At 44.3% G+C, this 21034-nt stretch overlaps 1 protein-coding gene across 2 annotated transcripts in view; it reads left to right on the top strand.

The window, feature by feature from the left end:
• LOC146829142 (xaa-Pro aminopeptidase 2-like) overlaps positions 1–21034 on the top strand; it is a 565756-nt gene that overhangs the window by 26761 nt on the left and 517961 nt on the right. For both annotated transcript variants that reach the window (XM_085607766.1, XM_085607767.1), the window contains exons 2-3: positions 2843–2913; positions 19927–20037. In XM_085607766.1, coding sequence (XP_085463892.1) covers positions 2843–2913; positions 19927–20037 — 182 coding nt within the window. The remainder of the gene's footprint in view (positions 1–2842; positions 2914–19926; positions 20038–21034) is intronic.

Consider the following 21034-nt stretch of genomic DNA (forward strand, 5'->3'; position numbering starts at 1 on the left):
GTACTTCTTTTTGTGTCAGGGCTTTTCCTCTCCTGTGTTGATTTCAGATCTTCAATAACTGGTGGTAGTTGACTTAGTTGTACAGGTTGAAGAGGTGATTGAAGGCCGATGACATTTGTTATGTTTGAGAAAAGCGTATCCCCTGGATTTTTTAAGAATGAAAATTTTGTATAAATTTTAGGTTGATGAGAAAGCTGCTTTTTTGTTGTTTTTTTATTTTCCAAATTTTGTAGTTGTCCAGAAGCGTTTCCAACAGCTGGTGGCTCTATTGCAGAGCAGTTATTCATGATTGCTTGCTCTAGTTCTGGTTGTAAGGAAGATCTTTCCTCTTCCTTCATCATGTTTTTCCGCCTCCGTTTTTTTGTATCTTTTGTATCTTTTTTAAATATAGCGCTATCTCGAACACGGCCAGACCTCATGGTACTCTCCACTTAGTTGAGGTATAGAATTTCACTTTTTGTCGCACGGAGCTTGTCGTAATGGTAGAAGCCTTAAGCTTATTATAAGTTTATTGTGAAGTTTATTGTGAAACCACGATAAACTATAGATAATGCCGCTGCTGCAAAAGTACAGTGGTGGCTGACCACACTGTTGCCGAAGATGAGATGAGCTAGTGCCTTTGCTTTTCTCCTTTCGCCCAAACCTTGGCGCTTTAGAAGAGTCACAGCGTCTGTCAAAAAAAACAACAGACTTTTTCCGTTCGACTCGGGACTCCTCCCCCTTTACCAAAGATAAGTTACCAACAAACCCGGTCACAGCTCATAGAGCAGATTGGGCGCTCGAAAGTGCACTAGGCCCCTCCAGATACCTGGGGCGTACGCCTGATGCAACTGTTTAAGTAGGGTGCGTACTCTCGTGCCCAGAGCACTCAGAATCACAGGTAGTGTCATAAACCCCCGGGGTCTTTCCAACGGGAGGCCAGCGAGAGTCTTTACTGGTTTGCCACTTGTAAATTAACAGCAATCCGCAAGAAGAACAGTTGACCCTCCGGAATCAGGCCCCAATCAAACCAATCAAACTGAGCCGGGAGAGGACCGAGCCGGGAGAGGACTGCAGAGAGGGGCGGGGGAGGGGCGATCAGCGGTTTCGAGTTTCCCCAGCAGTTTTACTGGTCCCGATGAAGATTACTCACGTCCCATCAGACCCATCCGTCTCGCGTCTCCTGCGCCTCCCGTGTCTCCCGCTGCTTGGTGTTTGGTGTTTGATGTTTGGCACGCAATACTCGGCGCTCGGTGCTCGTTCTTCCGCCCGCGTGATGCTGCCGATTTGCTGCCGCTGGTCACTCGCTCTGCTCCGTTCTGCGCTGCTCTCCGTTCTGCGCTGCTCTCCGCCCTCCTCCACGTGACGTGGGATGAATGAATAGCGCCGTGGGTCGCCTGAACGTGATGCAGATGAATATTCTTCCCAGGCTTCTCTACTTATTCCAATTCCTCCCTACGCCCATCCCCACCAAAGACATCACCAGTTTGGAGGCTGACCTCTCCTTTATCTGGAAGGCAAAGCACCCTCGCTTATCTGCAGCACTTCTAATGCTTCACCGCAACCGTGGGGGGCTGACATGCCCCAACCTTCTGAACTATTACTGGGCGGCACCTACCATACACTTCATCTCCAAATGGGTAGTGCGGGAGAGTAAAAAGCACTGGGTACACATGGATAGAGCAGTGGAGTGCAGGCCTCTCTGGGACATAGCCTAGCTGCCCAAACACTCCCGAACAAGCATTGCTTATGCCGCTACACTGACACGCACGGCGTTGGAGATCTGGGACAGACTGGCTACAAGACACAGACTGAACACATTTCCATCGACACACAACCCCATAGCATGTAACCCCAACTTCTCTCTAGCTCTCCCCCTGAAAAGCACTGCTCTTGCTTTTGTTACTGGGGGCCGGTTCTTGCAACACTGCTGCACAACTGGCCCCCATTGACAAAACCGGCCCCCACAGCCAGAAAACCGGCCCCCAACCCTCTGGGCCACCGGGGAGGCACCCGCTGCCCACTACAGACAGTCCCTGAATACAATACTGGCTATTCCCGTCATTCCCTGGGGAGTACGGGTTTCCCTTAACATATGATTCTATATCTGAAAGAGAATGTAGCTATGAACCCATGCACTGTACTGGGTTCCGCTTGGCTGCAAAATTGCACATTACACTCTATGAGCCACAAAGAAAAGTTTATTTGTTCACTTTATTGGATGCACTCCAGAAGAAAAGTCCCCGTTATGGGGGCACAGGCTAAATGAACTGCCTTAATGAAGATAAACAATTCCATAGAAGAATGTTGGTTACCCAATCTCCGTCCCGGTATAACGTTTGATGCCAAAACCCTCAAGTATATTGCTAATAGGCAATATGTTTTTATTTGGTATTTGATAAGAAAAAACTGTAACGCACCCCTCCACCAGGAATAGCACCTGCTGGGCACCAATCTTGATAACAACCTAGAATAAATATTTTCTTAGAGATATTGACTTGTTCCCAAAGTCATAGAAACGCTGACTCATTCCATAGACAGGAGACTCTGTCATTCATATAACATATGCTCCAATGTGCCTCTGACCTTCTTATTTAACCAACGTGTATCTTACTCCTTTGACTACAGTTTAGTATCTACGTCAAGGGAAGCTGTAAAAACAGAGGTAAAGTAATTTTCGGATGGAAGTCTCTTTCATGATGGGCCTAAGGGCAACTGGAGCAGGACAGCAGTCTAAAGGCCTTAGTCATTAATACACTATTTCTATGCAAATCGGTGCGTGGTTGTTGTTTCTTTTTGTTTATATTATGCTATGGCCATTTTCTATATAATCAGATCTCTCTATCTTTCCATTGGTTTCTAGGATGTACCCTGGCACTTTCAAAGCATTCCAGATCAGGAGCGGAGATGAGAAACTGTTTGTTAAATCCCCCAGTAAGTTATCACTGTTGCGTGCACTAAGAATAATAGGGATGGATACACAACTTAAAATAAGTGTGTGGTCAAGGTTCAAAATGGATGTTTAAGACAATTATGAGTAGGTTTGACTTACGGGGCAGGATTCACAAACATAAAAATGCACATAAGTATTTACTTGCGCCTATATTTAATCCTACATCTAAGTGTAGCTCTGTGCTTTCTAAAATTGGTGTGGGGTCTTCTGTTTGCTGACCCATAAAACATCCTGGTGTATTTTTCTGGCTAGCCAGATCACTTTTTTTATACTGTCATCAGAGTTCTTAAACTTTAGCCATTTGAAGGAGGTTCACAGAACCCCACTCAAGGCTGCTCACCTGTTTGGCCAAGTTTTTCTGTGTCAACTTGAGTTCACTAGTAAACCCCCTGTATCATATGCTGTCCCCATGAGGTTCTCTTTAGGGCATGTTGATTTAGGAGATGCTGCTGAAATTCTCCTCACCAGTTCATTCCAGGAGGTGATTGAGTTCCTCACATTGAAGTCAAACTCTGTGCAGAATAGACCACGATTTGCAGCACTTCGGATTCAGAATCCTCATGTTATTTTAAATGCTTGAGATATTCTACAAACCCACTACTCATCTCCCAGCTCTGACACACTGTTGGTTTCTGTTGGAAGCCTGTTGAAATTGCCTCTGTCACATGAACGTAAAAGAAGTCATGGAAGTTGTGGCGATCAAATCTCTTTGCCACAACTAGGTAGAGTTGGCCATCCCACAGATCTACCACGAAGAACAACTTGTGAAGGTGATTAAGAAAGCCAAAGCCGGTTGGACTGCCGGTTCAAATGGCCTTCCTCAGGCCTTCTTCCAAGTCCACGTGGACTTCTGCGCAGTCAAGCTGTGTCTGGTTTACAAGGCAGTTTTGAGTAGTGGGAAAGTAGCTGACTCATGGAAGGGATCAATAATCCACCACATCCACAAGGAAGGTGACAAAGGCCAGCCTGGCAATTATCGTATAATATTCCTCTTGGACAACAAGGCCAAGTATTTTGCCAGTCTATTAGTACAGGACCTCTAAAAGTGGATACTGTCCAATCTCATGCTACTCTCTTTGTGTATGGAGAACCCCTTCACCACCAAAACTGTTCTGTACGCCTGCTTTGTAGATTTCAAAGCTGCATTTGACAGCGTCCCAAGACATATTTTATGGCATAAATTGGCTAAGAGGGGTATTCACTCAAGTTTATTACAGGCTATTCAATCCCTGTACTCAGGTACCTGGTTACAGGTTAAGATTGGCGATGGCAGAAGGCTATCCAGGAAAATACCCACTTTGTCTGTATTGAAACAGCGATGTGTGTTAGCACCACTGCTTTTTAACCTGTTTATATTACCTCTCTGGGAAGCTTGACATGGTGAATGCACATCCTCCAAAGCTGGAGGGTAAACTGGTTCATGACATCCTGTACACAGACATTTTATTACTGATGAGCAATACCAGCGTCGGATTGCAAAGACTATTGAATGCACTACATGCCTACGTAACCGCAAACAAACTTGAAATCAACGTGAACAAAACCAAAGTTCTTATAGTTCAAAGAAAAATAGATTAAAAACCTGGAGAATGGAGCATAAACTAGAAACCAGTATTGGTTTGAGGACGATTACAAATATCTTGGGGTCATAATCGATAACAGAGTGTTGCTTAAGCAGCATATGGCCAATATCAAGTCCAAAGCTGGATCCTTCAACTATGCATTTTCGTTTCTTTCAAAATCTCTGAAAGGGCCTGATGTTAGGCCGACTGTTAAAAATTCGAAACACTGAACAGGCTCTCTTCCTGTCCTATGGGAGTGAAGTCCTGTGAGAGAGGGACTCTGAAGTGTTAGATCAGCTCACTGTAAAAACATATCCACTTACTTTTGATCTTCCACAATTTGCCTCCAGGGTGCAGGTGCCTTTAGAATTTGGTCTCCCAAAATAGGCTTTGATGAGACAAGGTATATTTTTGAAGGTGCATTGGCCCTTTAAAGCCACCCAGGAGGGAACAATGGACCACTTGATTTGGCAAGAGTTGATTGCCACCACAGGAGTATTGTCTTACAGAGATTATCTTGATTTCTGCCTCCTGACATTACAAGCTCCTGACCTCTGGGATGTTGCATGCTCAGGGCACGAATTTAAAAGATTATTAAATAAACAATTATGTTCAATTTCTTTGCTAGAGGACAAAATAGATTTGGCCCCTCAGCCTTACCTGTCGTCTTGCAACTCTCAGTTTATAAAAAGTATGTTTATTCGTCATCGTCTTGGTGCCCTGCCGACTCTGAACTGTCCACCACTCTGTTGTTGAGCACCAGACACCAGTGTATTCAGGCTGAGCGGTAAGGCCAAGGAAACTTTAATGCACAATATTTGTATTTGCTGAAAACCAATACCTGAACGAAGACGCAGACTGAGGAAAAGACTAATTGTAAGTCATCTCGGGCCTTACAGGCTAATGTGCCGCGACCCTTGCACGGCACTTTATCCACGTGCAGCTTAAGACACTAGTGGCTGACTGTAATGTTTAATGATGAGTGGATAGGACAAGTTTTAGTCAATATTATATATACTACTCGATGCTGAATGTATGCATTTTGGGTTTTAACTCACAGAATTTTCATTTTATTTGTGCGTTATTTCATGTAATGGATTTAAATAACGTTATGCATGGTAATCAAATAAATAACTAATAACCCAATTTCTTACACTTATGAATTACATTCCAAGCAGTTTGTCTCAGTCAATGTTCCTATTTTTTTTTATAGTTCTTCTCCATACATCTGCAATCCATTAACCATGACTGTCAAATAATATGCCTAAAACATAAATTATGTTTCCCATTATTTTATTACAATTATTGCTGTCAATTATGGACCACTACAAGATTTAGTCCCAACAAATACAGTAACATAATAGAAGTAAATAATGAAAAGCAAAGTCAGTTTAGAACAACAGTCTATAAGGAAATCAAGTATCTTTAAAGAAAGTTCAGAGAAAAACTATAAAAAAGGGGAGCAAACAAAAATTAAAAGAGCGTTGTAAGAGTGAGACATTTTTAGGTTGTGCCTAGGCAGCACTTGCGCTGTCTTTTCAAGACATACTGTGTTCAGGAAATGGGCTTGAAACCCCTCCCATCTTTTCTAATGGCTCCTCTTACTGTCCTTGGACTTTTCATTGGTGAAATAGCTTGCTAGTCCCTCCTTTTCATATGTTGTAACCTCTCATACGGACTGTTCCTGTTACATGGGCTCTTAGGCTGCATGTTATTTTAACACTTGTTAGCACTGTTTAGGTGTCCTCAAGCAGCACTGGCACTCAGCTGTAGTCGAGCACCTCTCGCTGTGTGCCTTTATTTATTTATTAACAGTGCCTATATGCTTTAAAATTATTTCTTTGCTTGCCTTCAAAGCAGACCCCTCCCAGCTCGACACAGCTTGCCCGCGCACCTTTATTTATTTATTGACAGTCCCGTGTGCTTCAGCTCACTCGTCTCCTCTGCTGCCTCCTCCTCCCCCCTGCTTGTTATCTCAAGGAACATGCCTTTTAATAACACATGAGCAGTGCTTCCCCATCTCCTCAGCTGCCTCCTCCTACCCCTGCTTTTTATTTGAATGAACACACCTTTCAACAACACTCAGAAGTACTTGTGCTCAGCTGCCACTCGATCCTCTTCTCGGCTGCACCCTCCTCCTCCCTGCTTTTTATTTGAATGAACGCAAATTTTAACAACACTCGAGAAGCACTCGCGCTCAGCTGCCACTCGATCTTCTCCTCGGCTGCATCCTCCCCCCTCCTGCTTGTTATTTGAAGGCTGCATGCCTTTTAATGGCACGCAGTCTACGGCAGATAAAAAAAAACATAAATAAACATGGCGTTCCATGTCTCCCTCTGGGGTGCCGTCCCTCTACCACCAGTCCATTGCATGTCCTCATCAATGGTGTAACGAAAGTTGAGGGGGCCCCCTGCAGGGTACCTGGAGGGGCCCCACTCCGGACTTAAACTGGAGCTCTCAGGCCTAAGTACCTCGCTGAGGAGGCCTCTTGCAGCTCGGGCCCCCCGCACCACTGGGGCTGCGGGGGTCTGTGTTACGCACCTGGTCCTCTTTCATTGTAAGAAGGCCAGGTTTGAGTGTGTTAAGGTAACCAATATTTTTACTGGGCACATTTCACTTGCTTTAATTAAGCTTGTTTTTAACAGTAATCTGCGCGACCCCGCAGGGCCTTGGACATGCTGCAATGCGGGGCTCATTATCGCCCCACCCCACCCCCTACCCCGTCCTTGCATGAGGATGGCAGCCGCCCGCTTTTGTTTGGTTCTGCAGATCAGTGCTACACGCTTCATTGTATCTTTACATGTATCAGCATTAGATTCTTTCACTGCCAGCCCACAACAATTGGGACATGTTCTCTCCCTCCACACTGGCGGAGAGTGGGAGGTTTGAACCACACAATGGGAGCAGTGTTTCATTCCTCTGATCAGGTTATTTTGTCAGATTTACCGCTTCCAGCACTGGTAGGTGGTGGCTGGAAATGTGCGGTGAAGAGAGGAAATGTGACCCATGCATTCTCTTTTTACCAACCTAAATGCAAAGCTTCCTATATTAGGTTTCTAAAGTTATCGTTCCTCAGTAGTTGTGAAAGCCGAGCATGCACCTTCATTCGTCCACTTTAACAGCCCATACTATGTATTGCCTAACATTGTTGCAGCAGCAATGTTTAGTCCTAGTTTAGTTCACCCACCAGTACCGCACTGCTGCACCCGCACGAGAGGCGGGGTGATGTCACATAACTCCCTGATTTCACAAAGCTTGACTTAGCTTAGTGGATTTGTTGGGGGTCCGAGTTCTTCGTCTGGTGGTGTTTGCCAGAGACTAAAATATGTTTCTAAAGTTATTATTCCTCAGTAGTTGTGAAAGCCGAGCACGCACCATCATTCGTCCACTTTAACAGCTCAGTTCTGCACTGTTTCTCTACTCCAAAATGGAATGTGCAGGTAAATTGGTATGCCGCTTTGCTTTATTGTAATTACTCCTCAGCTTTGGTCTAGTTGTGTTATCATGTTAGTGTGTGTTTGCTTATCTGCTTAGGCATGAGTGTTACTTCTATGTGCACACATCTAATATCTTGTGCCTTTATGTTTGCTTGCGTGATTATTTAGGTTCACCTTTATATGTAAGCATTTGTATTAATGTGTATTAATCATTGTCTCGTCATGTTATTTATGTATTCCTCTATGAACAACAGAAAATACAGATCCACATAATTACACTCCATAACACACAGTCCCACTTTGCATAATTTAAGTACACTTAATACCACATAATTACTATCCACATATTTCTACTGCACACCATGCCACATAATTCCACTACACAAATCCACTCCACAGCACACTGTTCCACGCCACAGAATTCCAAGATAAGCAAATCCAATCCAAACCACATGATTCCACTACACACCACATATATACACTCCATAAGACATAGGTAAAAGGCATTGTCATTTACAACACCAATTGCTCTAACTCAAGGAAAAGCCAGACGTATTGCATTTCCAATGTTTATTCTTGTTTTCATTGATGGCCGAGCTCCCGGGGACAGTCTTCCGAGTCACTCTAATCTCTGTTGTCGCTCTCATCACCAAATCCTTATTGGGAGATAACAAAGATCAGGAAGACAGTAACCAGGGGCATGACTATCAATAAAAAAGCTGATAAAATGTACATAAATAGTAGTTATTTGAAGAAGGGATCTTTCCAGTCCGAATTGCATTAGAATTTATCAATAAGTGCTCAATAAAGATGCAATAAACATATTGATCAGTTTTATTTTTTTATTAAATTGGACATAAACAAGTGTGAATAACCAAAAGTAGACAAATAAATTCACTGGGATAAGTGGATAAGAAATGTTTGTTTTTTAACGTGAGTTTGAAAGAAAAAAAGAAAGACTCAGTGGCTTAAGTATTTGTACTATTGAATACCTAAATGAGTACGCCAGATTTCAGAGTGTGCATCAGCTTGTTCGGGAATATGGTACACAGACAAGTGAATGCCATTTAAGTTGCACGCTAAATAAGGCCAGTGTTTTTATTAAGTAAGTATGTTGTATCGAATAATAGAATGGCTGACACAAAGGTCTCATCGAAGTATTCAAGCATATGGAATGAACACAATTGTATTTAAATTATCTCTCCCAGTCCACTATCATGATCAGTTTGCTTTGAGTATATTAATTTATTGTTTACTTGTAACCCCATGTGTACTTTTTTGTTAGTTCAGGCACCATCTAAAGAATATTTAGTAAAGGAGAATTATTTTGTGCTTTTGTCTCTATCTACATTACACTTAATTCAGACAGCTCTAATGTGTTTCATGACCATCAAGGAGACCTCACATAGTATGAATTTCATTAATGTGTTTAAACCCTCGAAATGGTAATATTTGTCCAAAAATTAGAGAATGAATATCAGTATGTATCAAGGCCCTAATTATCCTTGAAAATTGTATATGTTGATTACTTAAAATTAGAGCATTCCAGTACATATAGGAGTAATATCCCAATTAGTGTACTGACCTTCTGCACATCCCTCTAGAATATTGGTAGATGAGGAGGACTTTCATTCATTGGGGCATGTCTGAGGGTACAATATCAATAGAGGGTCTGTCCTCTCATCACATCCCCCTCCACATGCACCCACACAAGAGCATCAACATTAACTGTGTGAAGCTATCTTACAACCTTATATAGAGCATTTACTTCATGATGTAGGGTGTCTGTTCCACAAGAGAGGTAGGAATAAATAATGGTTTCTTCCCTACCTCCTGGGAACTTTAAGGCCCTGAAACCAACAAGATTGCAAATGCCATTTTGGGCATTTACATCCAAAACACTATTATATAGTGTGCACAAATCACAAGTGTTTGCTTTCTGCAATGTTCATCAATGTCTGAAGCAGGAATGAATAAAAGAGAATTCAATATCAATGACGTAACCATTTCTTCTCATAGGGAGGTCTCTGCACAAAGACAGAGATTTCCACCTGTCAAGTTACTAATAGTAATTTTATACATGAAAATCGTGTTGTAGGTGATTCTACCTCATGATTCAAAGTGGTGGAGATATGTCGGTCTACACCTAGGTGTAAATCTTCACTCTGAAATGTTGAATAACAAAAAAGTATAGAGTTGCACCTAGATGTAGTAGTAAATATACATGCAAGTAAATATTTACCTTTGTGAATTGGGACCAAAAGGTCTGAGTTGCAGCAAACTAGTAAATTGTTTGTGGACCACTGTGAAGTTACTGCCTGCAGTTAAACATATTTTTTCTCCATTGTAGGTAGATGCAAATCCGGCCTAACTGATGAATTTGCACTATGGTTCACATTCATGCACTGTAGACAAATCTCCCAACCTCAGTCTACCCCTAGTGTAGGTCTTTCATAAAATAAACACTACAATTAAAATGAAAAAGTAGTATGGATGTAATTTAAAAAGTGAGTAACCACTGACATAATCATTCCCAAGTGGCAGCCGTGCATCAGTTGGCATTGGTTCGGAAGTGATAAGTAGGCACACTAGAACACTAGACTAAAATGCTTTGAAAGACAGTTGGAACAGTACTTTCTTTCGCTCGGATGGTAATTGTTTTAGTTTTAAAAAAAATAGAATTTGTTGTCTATTAAAATTCAATTAAACCATCTCTCATTTCCTGTTTTCATTAAAATATTGCTGCTTGTATTATCTGTGTTGACACAATTAGTGTGATATGACCTGTTAGACCTCTCATTTTGCCGTCCTCCTCCATTTCTTGCTGATTTGGTTTTTGCTGGCCTTAGGACTCTGCACACTTTGCCACTGCAAACCAGTGCAAAAGTGAATGTGCTCAATCCTTAGAACATGGTAACAATGGGTTATCTCCAATTATCATATTTAATTTTCTTATATGTCCCTAGTAAAGTGGTGCTGCATGTACAGAGGGCCTGTAAATTAAATGCTATTAGTGGGCTTGCAGCACCTTAAGTAGCCCGTTAAACATATATCAGGCCTGCCATCTCAGCCTGTGTGTGAATTTTTAAACTGCCATTTCCACCTGGAAAAGTAAATCTTTTACCAGGTCCAAACCTTCCATTTTTTAATACACATAAGTTGACCCTATGGTAGGCCATAAACAGTCATAAGGGCAGAGCACAATGTATGATTTTCCATTTTAAGTGTTACCCGTTCTCGTAGTGAAACACACTTAAATGTGTTATTCACTACTGCAAGGATTTCCTCTCCCATAGGATAACACTGGAGTAGTTACATTATTACATTTAATAAGCTGACATTTCCAAATGGGAACAGGTTACTAGTTCATGTTTAGTGTCTTTGGAATTGTAATGAAAAATCCTGACTTATGGTTAAGTCGGATTTTAAATTACAATTCTGAAAATGCCACGTTTAGAAAATTGACCTTTTTCTGCCTTAGCCATTTAGTGTCTGTAGTCTGTCTCTGTGCTACATAACTATGTGTAGATGACATTTGAGCTTTGTGTATTCCTCCTAGGCAGCCACCAAAATTAGAGAGCTTAGGTGTGTCTGGATGGGCCATCAATGGCAAAATGGGAGGGCAGGGCTGAGCACAGCCCTACTTATACTTGAATAGGCTGTGTCCTGCCTCTACACAAATGGCACAATCAAAAAACGGGGGAAGGTAGAGGTTAAGGTTAGGTTCACCCTCCTTACTGAATGCAGTTCCACAACATCCAGGATACCGGAATCAGAAAACTAACCATAGTAAGAACAGGGATTCCACTCAACATGTGTGAAAAATCCTCTTTCCAGAAGGAAATATTATTTTCTAGAGTCTCCTCACTCATCAGGGTTACCCCTAGGTGGCATGCTTCATCATTGGGGTCCTCTCAATCTGCTGCGGATTGAGGTGCGCTGCGACTTGCGAACTAAATAGGAGCACTGAGTTTTTGGAAAATATGTGTGGTGCAGTGATGTGGAGTGGGAAAAAAATAAGTTAAAAATACCTAGCTAGTGAGCTAATATTTTATTCCTGATCCTAGTCTGTATGTTTTAAAATCAGGGGTTAATTCTAGGGAAAGACCTAACTGTAATGAGTATGGTGTCCCTAGTACTGGGTCGACATGTTTCGAGCTTTCCCCTAAAGCATTTCTTCAGGACCACATGAGGGCCAGCCCCGTGCGTACCACTCCTAAAGTATCCTGTAAATAGGAAACAGTGGGGTGCACACCTAATGTGTGTTCACTAAATATTTAATACATATGGTTGTACACTTACACGCTGTATTTTTGTTTAGGCAGTAATATGCCTCATGATCTGCAGGGGTAGAGGGGCTTGTAGTCACACTTTCATCAAAGTACTCCTCTCGGAAAATGACCTGATGGCACCCCTGGAGACCGCATTTTCCGAGAGGAGTGCAGCCTTCTCTGTGGGCGCCTTGTGGCTACAGATGTTTTCTCTGAGTTATCTTGTTGTGGGTAGTTAGTCAAGGTAGACAGATGCTTCCCGGGGTGAAGTGTGGGGTGGAAGGTATTGGGGAGGGGTGTTGTAGAAAGCTGGCTCTGTATATACTATACCAAAGTAAGGTATAGTGTGCACAGAGTCCAGGGAGTCCCCAGTTTTATGGCAGAGGCTAAATTAGGTAAGTACTAACAGCACCCTTTGTGGTAGTGTGGGAAAGCAGTTAGGCTAATTCAGAGGGTGTGTTAAGAATTTATTGTAGTCACACAATCAAGACTGATGGCACACACTCAGAGACAGAATCCAGACCAATTAGTTAAGTATGAAAAAGGTATACATATGTTTTATTTTTAGAACCAAGCAGGACTTCGCACAAGTAAGTAAAATATAATCTCAAATTCAAGGCTTTACAAGAAAATGCAGTTGTGGTTGAATTTGCAATCGCTACACATTTGTATTGGGTTTAAAAATAGTTTAAATTACACAGTAATTAAATTTGGAATACTTTTAGATTATTTGTGGATTACATCAACTACTCGGGATGATATGGATAGATCCCACCCAGGGAACTCACAAGACAAGGTAAGTAAGACCTTTCAAGGTTTGCATTTTAGGTACTTTTTATTTCATACATAGTTCATCTCAACACATTTTTAGGAATTAAAACTCGTAACATGGGCTCCTATGGGAAAAAAGTGTTTGCTGTTTCTTAGACAAGAAAGCAATTTACGAATGGGAGTTTTGGGGTTTAGGACCAATGTTCCCCAAGGTCCAGGTAGGCACTGGTGTAACACCACCAGAGGCACTGGTGCGGCCGGGTTGCAGAGTGCAGTGGTCCAATGTTAATCAATGAAGCTAAAGGGGCCTTCGTTCAGGGGCTACTTGCAAGCAGGCCACTCGGCTGTGGGAGCGACTCTCCCGTGGTAGAAATCAGCACTGAGGCCAACAATCAGCACGGGAGCTGCACCACCAGCAACACAGGGGCGACTGGGTGCAGTGTGCCAAGGCGACTTTGGGGGCCCTGTGGGTTTCAATGGGGATCTCCGGTTCGGTCAAGATGCTGTATACTCGGGCAGGGAGGCTTGCTGGAGGTGACCACCGTCTGGAAAGGTAAGTTGGGTTCTTGGGGGTGACTGGACACATTCGGTTGGGCCACCCAGGGCTGTGGGGTATCGGGTGCAGGGGTGTCATTTGGCGTTGGGTTCTTCTTACCAGCCAGCCCCGGTCGCGGGGACCCTTCAGGTTGAGGCTGCAGGTGTTGGCTTTAAGCTGGAAGGAGGTCAGGGATCACCAGATCCCAGGTCAGGAGCGCTGTGGAGATCTCCTTGTGGTGTTGGGCCACTCAAACGTGGGCCGGTGGTTTCAGGTGCAGAGTCGCTGAGCCGCCTGGATCTGGATTCTGTGGGTAAGTCTTTGCTTGAGAAAACCCAGTGCTCAAAGGAGACAGATCTTAACACAGGTCCTCTGGTCTCTGGGGGCTGCTGGGCATGCCGGTTTCTTCACTGTAGGCAGGTTGGAGTCAGGACAGGCTGGTAGGGCTGGAGACGAAGCAGTAGGTGTCCTCTTATTCCTTGGTCAGCAAGACTCTTCGTCCTTCTTCTTTCTTCCTTGAATCTGAAGAGGCAAGGTTCAGGGTTGTCCCTAAATAGTACATTTTAGGGCATTAAGGTACAGGACTTCTAAGGGTGGCACAATAGGTGCTGCAGCCGTTAGAGAACTTCCCTGGTTACAGTGCCCTTGGGACCCATGGTACCTTTTACAATAGACTTACCTGTGGCCAGAGATGCGCTAATTGTGAGTACAGAGGTACTGTTTTGGGAATGAACACAGGCCCTGGGAACCTGGTTGGCAAGGATCCAGGGCACATCAAGTCAGGGTGCATCAGATGTCATGCAAAAAGTGGGGGTAACCATGCAATAAGTGGCATACTCCTACATGTGTTTCAAAATGTTTCTATTGAGTTTTTACTTTTTAGGGTTGTAATGGCAAACACAACCGTCACCACTCTTGAATCGGCATGGTCTCACACAGTATGTCCTCAGGTGACCCCATTAGATCCTGTTTCCTGGCATAGGCCACCTCTTAATTCCCAGGGACGCCATGACTCACCCTAAGTTAACAGTTTTCTCTCAGAATGTCAATGGCCTCCTGGACCGGATCAAGCGCTCGGCTGTACTACGGGACATCTGGCGCCATAGGCCGGCAGTTGTTCTCCGGCAGGAGACCCACCTGTGGGGCTCACGGTGCGCCTTCCTGTGCCGTTTTGGCTTTGACAGGGTATATCACTCTGGTTTTGCTCCCAGCTTCAGAGGGGTCGCTATATTGCTGCATACGTCCCTCCTGTTGCCAGTTACCAGACAGCACACAGACTCGCAGGGGTGCTATGTGGATGTTGAGTGCCGCTTGGAGGCTAAGCATTATAACTTTGTATCATGTTATGTTCCCCCACCTCTACTGCAGCCCTCCTTCCAAAAGCTGTGAGCGTTCCTCCCGACTCCTCCTGACCCTCCCTCACTGGTTCACATTTTGTTGGAGACAACTTTAATGCAGTCCCAAATCCGGATCTCGATGCATCCACAGCCTCATACCCTGGTAGATGAACTTGGTTGGACTGTCTCTCCTCCTGGGCAGATTCTGTCTGTGTCTGGGAAGTTTGGCGCTCTTGGCACTCTGCTTTACGAGCCTACACCCATCGTTCAGCAGCCCACGCCACAGACTCCCACATAGACTTGCTCTGGTTGCTGGCAGCGGATCTGCTCTCGACCCAGTCGGTGTACATTCTTCCACACGGTATCTCAGAACAAGTTCCCAATCTGTTGGCCTGGGGGCTACGGGCTGATGGTCTGTGCCCTGCTTGGAGATTGAGGGGCATATTTACAAAGATATGATGGGGCGTGACGGTAGCCTTCTTGTCTTAATGCTGTGCTCTGCTACTTCTGAATCGCAGGGTTGCACTGTATTTACAACAATACGGGGCAGCTCGGCATTTCCACCTGTGCTGGCATTAATTCCAGCTGCCTAGCGCCAATTGAGGCACCCTTGCACCATAGTGTAAGGGTGCCTGCATTGGGGGGAATGATTGGTGTCGCTTCCTACACATAAACAATCTTGAATGGCGATTTGTAACTTCTCTGTGGGCTGCTTTGTGCAGCACACATAGAAGTTGCAACTTGTCATTTCTAAAATGATTGTTTACACCTTCCTGCACATAAACAATCATGCATGGCGTTTTGCTGTTTGTATGTGTGCTGCACTAAGCAGCTCACATTGAAACAGCAAAAACGAGGAGAAATAAAGCATTTCTCCTCGTTTCGCCATGTTAAGACCAGGTGTTTTTTGGTCTTAATTTTGGCGCAGCCTGCTATTTATGCCACCCATGTAAATAGGGTGCAGCATCAAAATCAATGGGTATTGTGGCCCACCGCAACACCCATTGCCCACCTCTTTCACGCTAAGTACAGCGTGAAAGGGTGCCTTATTTACAAGGCAGTGCTAAGCCACGTTAAGTGGCTTAGCACTGCCTTGTAAATAAGGCAAAGCCCATATCGCCACAGGAACTTCGAAAAAAGTGATGTTCCTGTGGCGAAAGTGCTTTGTAAATATGCCCCTTATTGCTTCGCATTTACAAAGTGCTGAGTGCACTGCCTTCGGTGCAGAAGAATTAGAGGCATTCTTTAAACTTAATGTAGGTTTGAGCTCATCAGTGGCGATGCTGTGGGCGTCCAATAAGTCCTCCCTGAGAGGCCACCTCAAGGGGTATGTTCGAGGGACCAAGACACAGAGGATACCTGCCGTCTCCTAAACGTGGCCCACGCAAAGCTGTGTCAAACCTCCCTTGAGAAGACCAAACAATGTTGGATGGCTTCCACTCAGAATGTGTATACATCGGGTGACAAGTCGGATAAGCTCTTTTACTGGGTGGCAAATCGCTGTGTTTCGGAAAGGGTGGTCCAAGCAATTAAGGACTCCCAAACTTTCACCATGTTTTACCTGGAGCTGTACACAAGGCACCCCCCTCCACCTGAGGAGGCCGTGAACCCTTTTCTGAATGGCATACCACTGCCGACCATACCATATGAGGTAGCTCAGGAACTGGACCAGGACCTGCAGCTTGAGGTGGTTAACTCTACGGTCACGGCTTTGCAGTCTGGGAAAACGGCGGGCCCAGATGGGTACCCTATTGAATACTATAAGTGTTTTTGTGACATCCTCTGTCCCGATCTTCTAAATTTTTAATATGCTGCCATACAGCAGAGTGCTTCTCCACCGGTCCTTGATTGTGCCACCATGGTGGTCCTACCCAAAGAGGGCCTCCCCATAGATAAGGGTTCGGCCTATCGCCCGATCTCCATCATTGACACAGACATCAAGAACTATGCCAAAATTCTGACAACTCGCGTAGCAAGGGCCCTGCTGTATCTGATTCATCCAGACCCATATGGGTTCATGCTGGGCCGCAGCACGTGCCACTGTATCAGGAGGGTCCATGCAGCATTGTCTCTGGCGCAGATCCTCGATGGCCCATTAGCGCTTCTGATGGCGGACTTTACCAAGTCCTTTGACACTGTCTCATGGGACTTTCTAGATACAATGGGCCTGACTGGGGGAAGTGTTTTGCCACATGGTACATCTTCTCTACAATGCCCAGACCTACTGCTATTCGCCCTAGCAATAAAGTCCCTGGTACAACTTATCAATGTGATGCTCAGAATTGGGGCTGACAGTGGGGGAATGGCTATGAGGATTGCATCACATTCTACTTGGATGATATCTTTTTATTTCTGAGGGATCCGCTGCATTCTGGACCCAGATCTCTGTTCCTCCTTTGGCTGTATGGCGATGCGTCCGGTCTCTGTGTCAGTGAGGGTAAAACCTGCCTAGTGGAGGTGGGGAGGTGGGGAGAGACATCCATGGGGGACCTGGTGTCCTAACATTCCTGTCTGACGCGGTTCTTTCAAATACCTAGGAATCCATGTGTCCCCTCTCCCGGACATGACTTGGACCCTTAATTTTCAAGGTCTAACCCAAAGTCTCGAGCACTACTTGGGTCACTCAGTGGTGCTCCCTTTGAATCCCATGGGGTGTAATGCCCTTTTTAAAATGATGTGCCTACCACGCTACTTGTAGCTATCCTTATTCCATATCCTGACATGGTTCCGGTCCTTGACCGCCAAAATTGTCATCTTTATATGGGTGGATAGTTGACACAGAGTGGCTTTTCAGATGCTGTGCAATACCCCTTTGAGGGTAGCTTGGGCCTACCAGACCTATACCTTTACTATCTCGCGGCAAAGATGGTGCTGATTAATGAATGGTTCACAGGCAGGTGGGATGACCCAGCATACCACCTAGAGATTTATGCACTTGACTTAGATGGATTGTACCATCGGCTTACAGGAATTACCTATGGCTGAGAACATGGCTCTGTCAGATCCCAGCCCTGTAGGGCTTCACATCCTGGGATTGGATTGGGATCTCCTATTTGGGGGACGTCCACAAGGGGGTACATTTTGCAACATTTCAGGATCTGCAGGTCCAATACACTTTGTCTAACTCCCAGTTTTTTCACCATCTCTAGCTCCGTCACGCTCTGTGGGCTCACACCCCCCAGGAGACCCACTTGCTAAATATAATCCGCCGAAAGCAAAGATATTCTTCGGTCACCTGGGCAAAGGGGCTACCTTACGCATTTACCGCTCATTGGTGACTCACACTCCGGATGATCTAGAACTAGTTAAATGTAGGTGGGAGGCCTGAGTGGGTGAGTTGAACAATGATGACTGGGAAGAGGCTTGAATGGCGGCTCGGGAATTGGCAATTTCAGTGCAACAGCGCATGATCCAATTTACATACCTCCATGCAACCTACCTTGCCCTGCAGCGCCTACGGCACCTTCTTCCCGACACCTCGGCCACATGTGTTATATGGGCGTCACCAACTGCAGATTTCTTTCATGAGGCGTGGGATTGCCTAGTGCTGCGGCCCGTCTGAGAGGGAGTGGCTGAGAGCTTTCTGCTGTCCTCGGCCGCAACTTGGAGTTTACCCCGCATACTGTGTTGCTGGGGCTTATGGAGGAATTTGTGAGACCAAATGCAGAGCAGACCTTATTGGGGCTGACTTGTTTGGTCACGAAGAGGGATGTGGTCTGTGCCTGGAAACAGCGGGCACCACTGACTGTCAGGTGCTGGCGCAAGGGGATGGACTGGTGCGCACACCAGGAGAAACCAATTTTCGTAGGCTGGGACTGTGCTGAGCAGCAGGGCCGCATTTGGGGGAACTGGTGCGATTATTATGGTCTATCAGTTTGATTCTGTGTTGCCTTGCCATGCAGATGTCAGAGATTGCTGTTTTCCAATGCATTTGCTATTTTTACTGTGTGCTACAATGTGTCTTGCCGCATAACTTTCAATAAATATGGTTATAAAAAAAGAAAAAAAATGTACTCAATTTCAGATGATTATTTTTTTTAAACACCCTAATAGATCATACTGGTTAATGTACCTCTTGGACAATCCCTATTAATATTGATTCTAGTATTTTCATTGTACGGTATTATGTTTTTAAAAATACAGAAAAAGAAAGCATTATTAAGTTGTTAGTTTATTTTTCGTAAGGCAATACTGGATCACAGAGTTATATATACCTCTTGTGCAATTTCCCTAAGTACTGGTTATAGCATTTTGCTTCTTATTGAAGTGAAGCTCACTATGCAGACTTTTCTAGCTTCACAGTGCACAGATTACACAACTGGGTCTGCTTTTGGACTTACTAATACACTACCAGTTGATCAAATTGCTGAGAATGTTGTTTATCCGGTCCGGCTAATAATATACACATTTACCTTTTCTAAATGATGGGTTATATATTTTATGGTACATTATTTCTTACTATTTTGCTTGATGTTTCCACTATTCACTTATTATTTTCAGTGTATAGTTAAATATACAAGCACACACTTCTCTCATTAGTTCTGCAGGCTTGTAGTCATACTACATTGATTTACCTTCTTGCTTTCAATGAAAGAGCAAACTCCGACCTGAGGTTTACCTTGCAGCTAGTCATTAAATGTGACTCAAGGTTCTATTCTCGGAGTTTACCGTGATAAATCCTCTTCTCTAGTTCTCCCTGCCATGCTTCCTTCGAATCCTGGAGGCAAATATTCTTTACTTGCAGAGCAGCCTTTTTACTGGGAGTGCATATGATGGTAAGTGGATAAGCTAGGAAATTTACAAGAATGTTACATTGTGGAAAGGACCAAAAACTACTTTAGAAGGTATTGTCCTGGAGTGTTGGAGTAATTAACCACCCTTTGTCAGTGTCTAAAATGCGACAGACAATTCCAGAAACAAATAAATGTTTTAGAAAATAAATAAATTGTTCTGGCACAAAGATATTAGTTGAATTGGGTTCCTATGCTGGTATTAAGCTTTCCATTAATGCATCCTATAACAGTTAATTGTAGATATCATAGAGATGATAAATAGTGATTTCTTTTTCTTTATGGAATCAGTACCTGCCGCCAACAGTGATAAACACAACCGAGCGACTGTACGCCCTTCGCCAAGAGATGCAAAAAGTCAACATACGCGCCTACATAATCCCAGCCACTGATGCACACCTGGTAAGAATAACATAATTTTCAGTGCTGCGATTACTATGCCTTTTTTAAGTGAATTCCCTTATCCTCTCATTCTAGATTTTCACATAGTGACTCTTAAGCACCACTTTAGGAAATGAATGTATTCATATGACAAGATTTAGGATTAGGGCAAGATGCTAAAAGTTTCACATTTGCTGCCACTTGCAAAACTGTGCCTATCTCTGTGCAGGTTGTGTGATGGAACCATGCATGCATTTACCACACATACCAGTTCCACACAGTCTTAACCATGCAAGTCCTAACCATGTATTCCTTTACTACACATGCCTTTACAATTAAATATGTGTTTTAAGGCATGTATGGCAAAGACATATGTGTGGTTAAGACTTATTAGGTAAGTCCCCGACCCCTGCCCCCGCCCTGAGACCTAAAACTATCCCCTCCCTCCTGAAAACCAACCTCCTCCCCCAAGCCTTAAAAACATCCCTGCCCGGCAACCCTAAAAACTAACCTGCCCTCCCCTATGCCCTAAAAGCTACCCTCCCCCAGCCCTAAAAAGTATCCCGATTCCTGCCCCTGCCCGAACCCTAAACCGGCCTTCCAAGCCCCCACCCTGAGACCTAATACTACCCCTCCCTCCTGAAAACCAACACCCGCCCCCCTAAATCCTAGAAACCAGTGCTTAATTTGTGCCAGTGCTTTCCGGTGTTAAGCACCGGCACTTATTTCACAGGGCCGAGTCTATAGTATTGAGAGCCATGGGTATGCTCCAGAGAAGTGTTGCAGGTGCTGACTTTTTAATGGTGGAGTTTCTTTCGTTGCTTGAGTCAGTGAATTACCTGTACAGAAAACTCCTGATATAGTCTGATTCGGGTTGAGGTCACATAACTTCAATTGGTGAAAAAAGCTGCAAGCTATCCCTCCCTCATCAGCGGGAGGTGTGATTTTCAACCAGTGCCTAATTTGAGCTGTGGTTTCCGGTGCTCGAAGTGGCACTTAATTCTCAAAACCACCGCTT

This window comes from Triturus cristatus, chromosome 5_2 (genome assembly GCF_964204655.1).
Source record: "Triturus cristatus chromosome 5_2, aTriCri1.1, whole genome shotgun sequence".
In the NCBI taxonomy this organism is placed as follows: domain Eukaryota; kingdom Metazoa; phylum Chordata; class Amphibia; order Caudata; family Salamandridae; genus Triturus; species Triturus cristatus.